General features: G+C 36.8%; 1 protein-coding gene across 5 annotated transcripts in view; it reads left to right on the top strand.

Moving 5' to 3' along the window:
* The window catches only part of LOC109833960 (tubulin-folding cofactor C), a 12,851-nt gene continuing 5,574 nt past the window's right edge, over positions 327 to 7,603 (top strand). For 3 of the 5 annotated variants that reach the window (XR_002245401.1, XR_002245400.1, XM_020401843.1), the window contains exon 1: positions 327 to 1,487. Coding sequence is in view for 3 of the 5 variants with exons in the window: in XM_020401843.1 (XP_020257432.1) it covers positions 412 to 1,464 (1,053 nt within the window). In the remaining 2 variants the exon portion in view is untranslated. Of the gene's footprint in view, positions 1,488 to 1,961; positions 2,253 to 4,884; positions 5,548 to 7,603 lie in introns of those variants that run through there. The other 2 variants (XM_020401845.1, XM_020401844.1) reach the window with 2 other exon arrangements.

Raw genomic sequence — 7,603 nt, 5'->3', positions numbered from 1 at the left:
TCATATATTCTTGGTATATTTTTGTTAAGATTGTTTTGAAGTTTGAAATTTATTATTGGTAAAATAATTATTAAAAAATAACTTTAACACTATAATACTCAACACTAATATATGAAGAGGTTTTTTTAAATATTATTGTTAGAGTGATATAAACTATTGGAAAACGTGAGAAGCGAAGGGGAGTTTCCAAGCAGCGGATGATGGATAAGACCTTACTAGATATTTGGCCTTTCAAAGTGACGAAGATGGACTAATAACTAATTTTAATTTATTAAACGGCTGATATCGAGAAAACCTAGTTTAATTTGTACCCAGAGACCATCATCGCACATCCGCTCCCTCCTCTCTCTCTCTCTCTCTCTCGGTCTCTCCACTCCTCTGCCCCCTCTCTCCTCTCATCAACCCTCCCCGATGGAAGACAAAAATCCCACATCGGAAACGGAGCCCGACGCCCAAACCCACAAAAAGCACCTCGCCATGCTCGACCGCCTCGCCAACCTCCACCAAACCCGCTCCTCAACCCGCAACCAGTCCAAACCCGAACCCGGTTCCCTCTCGTCCTTCCTCTCCCTCTTCTCCTCCACCAAGCTCTCCATCGAATCGGATCTCACCCGCCTTCTCTCCTCCGACTCCAAACCCGATCCCGCTGTCGCCAAACCGGACCTCGACAAAATATCTACTTCAATCTCGGATCTCGAGCGGGTCCTCGCCCAAAACTCTTACTTTCTCCCCTCTTACGAGCTCCGGTCCTCTCTCAAATCGATTTCCGATCTCAAAGGAGCCCTAGAAAAAGCCAGCTCCGAATTAATCCCCAGAAAGAAGTTCTCTTTCAAAAATAAATCGGCGCTAAGGAAAGACCCCGCGGAATTATTCAAACAGAGCGAAGAAAAACCCCAATCCGACGCGAATCTTCCGACAAAAGAGATTAAGAGTTCGCCGGGGATTAGGAGCAAGAAAGGTGCAGTTTTGGTTAAGAATTTTAGGGTTTTGGACGAAGGAAATGGGGAGTTCACGTTGTCCGATCTTGATTCATGTGAAGTTTACATAAAGGGGAGAATTAGGGCATTGTTTATTAATAGGCTTACGAACTGTAGGGTGTTTTGTGGGCCGGTGCTCGGATCGATCTTGATCGAAGAAGTGAGAGGATGTTTGTTTGTGCTGGCTTCTCATCAGATCAGGATTCATCAAGCGAAGGAGACTGATTTTTATCTTAGGGTTCGGAGCCGGCCGATTATTGAAGATTGTGGTGGGGTCAGATTTGGTCCTTATCGGTTTTCCTATGAAGGGGTTGATGACGAGTTGAGGGAGTCGAGGCTTGATGAGGAGACGGGGAACTGGGGCAATGTGGATGATTTTAAGTGGCTGAGAGCAGTGCAATCCCCGAATTGGTGTTTGATTCCTGAAGAAGAATGGGTAGATACGGTGAATGCTTCGGAACTGGAGGAGAATTTTGATGATTGTTAGTTCAGCATTGTTTTTAGGACCAGGTATGCAATACAGTGTTTCAAGTAATTCACCTTTGATGAGTTTTGAGGATTGTGCTTCGTGATGACATGAGTGTGTTTTATGTTTGAAATATTGCATTGTATATGCCAGGTCGTTATCTAGTTTCTATGGAATTCCATTCAAGTTTTCTTTTGCCAAGCCTTCTGTTGTTAGCACAGTTCTTCAAATGATTTTGAGCAATTTATAGAAATTCAAAGGTCAATAATTATCTTTGTAACATTTAACAACCGATTTGTCATTTTTGGTAGTCTTACAACCAATTAGTATTTTTTAGGCATGCCGTCTTATTGTTGATGCTGGAATATTTTGTCAGTGTTCGTGTCTCATGCTTGCCGTGCATCTTCTAGTCATAAATGTGTGAATTTTGAATGTTCTTTTGGTTGGTTGTTTCAGCTAATAAGACGAAGCACGTGTCAGGATTCTCACATTTGACTTTGTTTGTTTGGTTGTTTCAGCTACTCAGGGTTTCATTATGGTTTGCTTAGAGTTCATCGGACCTTTGCTCTATTCCTCTTTCATGCTTCCATCATAGAGTTAGTTTTTCTCTCAAACGATTCATATGCTCATGAGTTGGATGGACATACTATCTCAGTCAGCACTCATATTACTTTCGTTAAATTAGTAAATATATTCGATGGAACATTTAACAAAGAGTTAAAATAGGTGTAAGCTTACATCCAGTTTGATTATAAAGCTCTAGTACAAAGACCAAAATAGCCTTTTAGCCTATTTGAAATTCATAGTGGAACTCGTGTATTCTTCTCCTTCATTGTAAATTAGATTAAACTCCTCTCATCTATATTCAGTTTTTCCCATAAACCTACTTGTCCACTAAGTTTAAAAATTAAAAATCTTTGATCTATTTTTTTGCTCCTTATAAATTGTCTCAATTAATGCGTCCAATTAAAAGCAGCATTAAGATACAAGAAAAATTGGCAAGCTAATAGCAATTTCAATGGTGGACTAATTTCAAAATTCAGAAGCAATCGGAAAAAAAATGAACTAAAATTTACAACTATCTGCCAACCCTCTATTTTCTATTACCATTCTATGAAAGCATGGAAAGTCAAATTGTATAGATATGGTATGCTCACAAGAATTGCTAAATTTAGGAATATTTCAGTAGATTAATGGGTGAAATACTTCAGTTAAATCTTGGTTAAATGCCGCAAATAATGTTTAATTGGGGATCAAATATAGGGGTGAGTGTGCGCCGGGTCGGGCAACCTATGAACCAGGCTGCCCGTTTCTCTAGCCAGGCTAGTTCAGACACGGTCCACGTTGAGCGTTGGCTAGCTAGGCTTGATGCTTTTCCCCCTAGTCTGGGGCTAGACCCAACCTGCCCTACGGCCCGCAATGAACTGGGCTAGATTTGACCCGTGAACGGACGGTTCGGGTCACTAGTTGGCTCACATTTTTTCTTTAATTTTTAAAAATTTCCCCTTTTCTACCTATAATATACTCGTATATTTATTAACTTATATTTAATTTATATTTTTACTATTTTAAACTCTTTAGAAACTTATTAGATGTTAAACTTAATAATTGTTTCAGATTGAAAGTAAAATGTCAAATAATTTGACTGTGGATGGCGTCATTACTCATTAGCAGCATATTTCTTACTTAGCTTGTAGTAATTTATGATCATTATGCGCTAGTTCTTCAATGCCTATGCATGCTGTTGTTGATCGGGAACTTAGAAATTCTTCTACGTACAAGTAATTGCTAATAATAGACTAGAAAGATCTAGTTATATGTGAAATTGAACATGCATGTTCAAAATGTACACAAGTGTAATTGATTTAACATTCATGAATATATTGCATAGGCAGTGAACCACTCACAAAATTTAGTGTAGTCTTGGAAGATTGAAGTGACTGACGGCAAAGACTGATGTTTTTGGTTTGATCCGAAAATGGTATCAGGTCGACAACTTTAGACCCTCAAATCTATCACTTCCTTCTTCTACTAGTTTCAATTGCTAGTACACTATAAGAAGGAATATTATAATATTTGATTGCTTATGGGAACTCTAAATCATGAATACTTAATTGAATAGCTAGCCCTTTGAACTGAAAATGGCAATAACTTTATTATTTAATGAGCTAACTTTAACTTGTAGATAATATTATGTTCTTGAACTTTTTATGCAATTTTTTTACTATTAATGTCGTCATTAACAAGGAATATGAGTGAGCAAACAGTTCAGTTTGGTTGATTTTGGACAATTGTTATGAAGCTGAAACTAAACAGGGAACCGAAGCGAACCAAATTATTGCAGTTCAATTAGGAACAGCTGGCTGGAGTTTAATTAGGAAATGGATAGGCCACATGGGTGGGCCTCATTGTGTTCGTGGTAGAAATAGAAACGAGGGGTATCACGATAAGAGTTTGAGGAGCATACGACAGGTTCGGTTAACGCGGGTTGAAGGTTTTTCAACCTGACCTGAACCAAATTAATTATAAAACTACATTGAACTGCCAAAAATCAGGTGCTTCAATCCGTATGATCATTTTGGGAGAAGAGAAGAAGAGGAAGACAGAGAGAAGAGGAAGATGGAGGTGAAGAGGGAGATGAAGAGTAGAGAGGAGAAGAGGAAGAGTCATGACATGTTAGTTGAGGTGAAGAGGCAATTAAATATTATAATATTTCTTCTTATAGTGCACTTGCAACTGAAACTAGTAGAAAAAGGAAGTGACATATTTAAGGGTTTGAAATTATATACCTAATAACGTATATAGACCTGACCCATATTATCACTCTCATCAATTTTTCTGGAACAGTTTGAATTCTTCTGAAACCGTCCTTTTTCCAGTCACGATCACTTTAATTTTCAAAAATCACATTGGATCCAGTGAGCAATTTTGTAACGGGTAGGCCAAGGATTTCTTGAAAAGCTCAATTGCACTTTGTATTAATTTGTTAAAATGAAGAAAGTAAAGAGAGAGGAGATTGGAGAATCTAATAGAAGAGTTTTCGTTAGGATCTAGGTGAAGAGGAAGATGGAGATAAGAGAGAAGAGGAAGGGTGATGAGGAGCTAGTTGAGGTGAAGAGATATTTTCTAGATGAGGTCATCAATAAAAATATAGGGGTACTAATTGATCAGAGTATTTCGTCAGGAAGATGATTTTAGTCGAAGAATGTGGAGTGTGAACCTGTTGGAACGATTAAGATCTGTTCCATTTTTTCTTTTACTTTTTGATAATATTTTGTTGTTCTTATGGCAAAGTTTGGGTTTTGTCTTTATTCATTAGTTTCCCGGGGTTTTAGGGGGCAATACGAATACTTGCCATAGATGTGAAGAGAGGTGAGATCCTTATTATTGAATATTGTACTGGTGTGAGTTTTGGTCCTTATCGGGTTTTTTAAAATGAAGGGATTGATGAAGAAGTGAGGGGTTCGAGCTAAGCTTGAAGGGTATATGGGGAATTGGCCAATGTGGATGATTTTAAGTGGGCGAGAGCAGTGCAATCTCCCAATTAGTGGTTTGTTCCTAAAGAGGAATGGATGGGTACAATGAATGCTTTAGATTTGATGGAGAATTGTAATGATTGTTAGTTCAGCATTGTTTTAGAACCAGGTATATCATAAATTTTCATGTTTATGGTGTACTTGGAGATTGAGATTTATTTATTGTATTTGATTAAGCCAGATTGTTATCTAGTTACAATGGAGTTCCATTCAATTTTTTTCCTTTTGTTGTGATCGTAATCCAATTCAATCATTCAGGAATTTTATTATTATTCAGATAGTTCTTTAAACAGTTCTTAGCAATTCAAAGAATTCTGGTTATTTGTAACATTTCTGGACTGATTTGTCATTTTCCAGTCTTAGTACCAATGGGTATTGATTAGTCACACTGTCTATTGTTGATGTTGGAATATTTTCTTTCTTGATTAGTCACACTGTCTATTGTTGATGTTGGAATATTTTATCACTATTTTCTTTCTTGCTTGCTCTTCTCTAGTAGTCATAAATGTGTCAATTTCGAATCTTTCACTGATCATGAGAACAATCTGTGTTCCTATTTTTCAGTGTTAAGTGGCAAAATTTTCAGGGGTGTTACTCATGTCTAATAATTTGCAGTTGGCTGAATTTGCCTTGCTTGGCGAACCCTGTATTTGGTGTAGTTTAGCTAATTGTGAGCTCCAGTCCATCTGTCTTCGAGGTTGTTTTATTTACGTAATATCTTGTTTTTCGCTATTTGTTTTAGATTCCTTCGCTTTGGATCACTTCTTTCATTTTACTCTTCTAACTATATTTCTAAGTTGAATTGTTTCTCGACTTTAAAATTGTATAAATGAAAGCCAGTTGTTTGTCTTGATTACTTGAGAAACTGTTCTCATCATGCTTTCAAAATTCAACAATATTGATTCGCTCTATAGTTCTATATATACATGTGTTCGATGTGATTAGCTAGCTGTGAATTTTATTTTGTTTATTTAAACATATATAGAAATATGGTCCAGAAGTTGTAGGAAATTAACTTACCAAGCTAGACCATATCTGTACTTCTATTTGTTGTAATTATCTCTATTTTGAGAACTTTTACCAAGACAATCCCATTCAACCAAAGAAACACTTCTTTTTATTATCTTTTCTACCATCTACTAATCTTCTTTTGTCATGAAGTCATTTCTCATACTAGTGACAGTGGTTTCTTTTGAGCTCCCACCATACAGTAAGTTTCATTTGACAATTCCCATGTCTTCTATGCTTTCAGCACTATGATTTCAGAATAGTATTATCTGTCACACCCCTACTTAGCACAGACCTTTCGACCTAATGCTGAAGCCCTTGAAGTGGTTTATGATAAAACGTCTAGAACCATTAATGTCTAGATCCAAGCATGTGCTATATACCTAGTTGAAGTCTTGGGAAGTGCAAGCTTTGGAACCTTAGGGCGTGTTTAGTTAGAGGGTGCTGGAACTACAAATGTAGTTGCAACATCATGGCTAAAAATGAGGATGTTGCATTCACACTCAAAATTTAGAGTGTTGCAGCTATTTGTAAGTACAACAACTTAAGTTGCCACTACTTGCGGGTACAACTCAATGTTTTAAATATCGGATATCGGGGAAATATCGGATGACCAAAATTCATATCGGATTGCGGATATCGAGGAAATATTGGAGATATGTGGTATATATCGGAATGCCATAATGAATGTTTGCATACATAGTAGAATGCATTAAAATGTAATCTCAACATATGTAATGAAATTTAAGCATACAAAATATGAATAATATATGTTTAGGATCACTAATCAACCTTCTAAAACAAACAAAAGTGCAAAGCAACGTTGCAACATTCGATCTGCTTTTTTAGGGCAAAATGTCATTTGTATAATGGGGAAATCTTGATATCTTGCCCAAAAATTCCAAACACGGTATATTATTTTGCAACAAGCTATATAAAAAAATATATTGGTCCACATATCGGCTAATATATCGGCCATATCGGGGATTTATCACTCAAAATAGCCAAAAAGCGGTAAAGGATATTTGAAGACCATATCGGTTGCGGCAAGCCCTGTAAAAGGATATATCGGGCCATGTCGGGGATATTTAAAACAATGGTACAACTACATTTGCTATTACAAGACCCTCTAACCAAACACACCCTTAGTTTTAAAGAGCATATTTTCTCAACTTTTTAAAATGATATTCAAAGGAATGATCTACAGAATTTTATACGATGGGTTGTTACTTGTAATAGACTCAATCAAATCAGGTTTACTCTGAAGACGTTAGGTTCTCAGTAGAATAGAATGTTTCTGGTGGAAAACAACGGGAGATTTCTTCCTGACAATTTTTATATGTAGAGAAACTGGTCCAAGTTCCTGAGTTCAAAATTTTGCATTAAACTAATCCAAGAAGTAGGTAACTTTCTGTGCATGAGGCGTCAGAGTTGTTTGCTTCAGGCGTCAAGGAGTTATGTAGGCCATTTAGGAAAGTAAGCAAATTACAAGAAAAGATCCGCAACGAAGAAAATTTCTATAAGAGAAATTGTGTTGAATCAAGTTAGGGTACCTTCCAAGTGTGAGTTAGATGTCCAAGAAAGGAAATTGTGTTGAATTGTATATCTTAGTGTAT

Source organism: Asparagus officinalis, chromosome 3 (genome assembly GCF_001876935.1).
Source record: "Asparagus officinalis chromosome 3, Aspof.V1, whole genome shotgun sequence".
NCBI lineage: Eukaryota > Viridiplantae > Streptophyta > Magnoliopsida > Asparagales > Asparagaceae > Asparagus > Asparagus officinalis.
The sequence above is the reverse complement of the archived record's forward strand: the minus strand, read 5'-3'. Positions and strand labels throughout refer to the sequence as shown.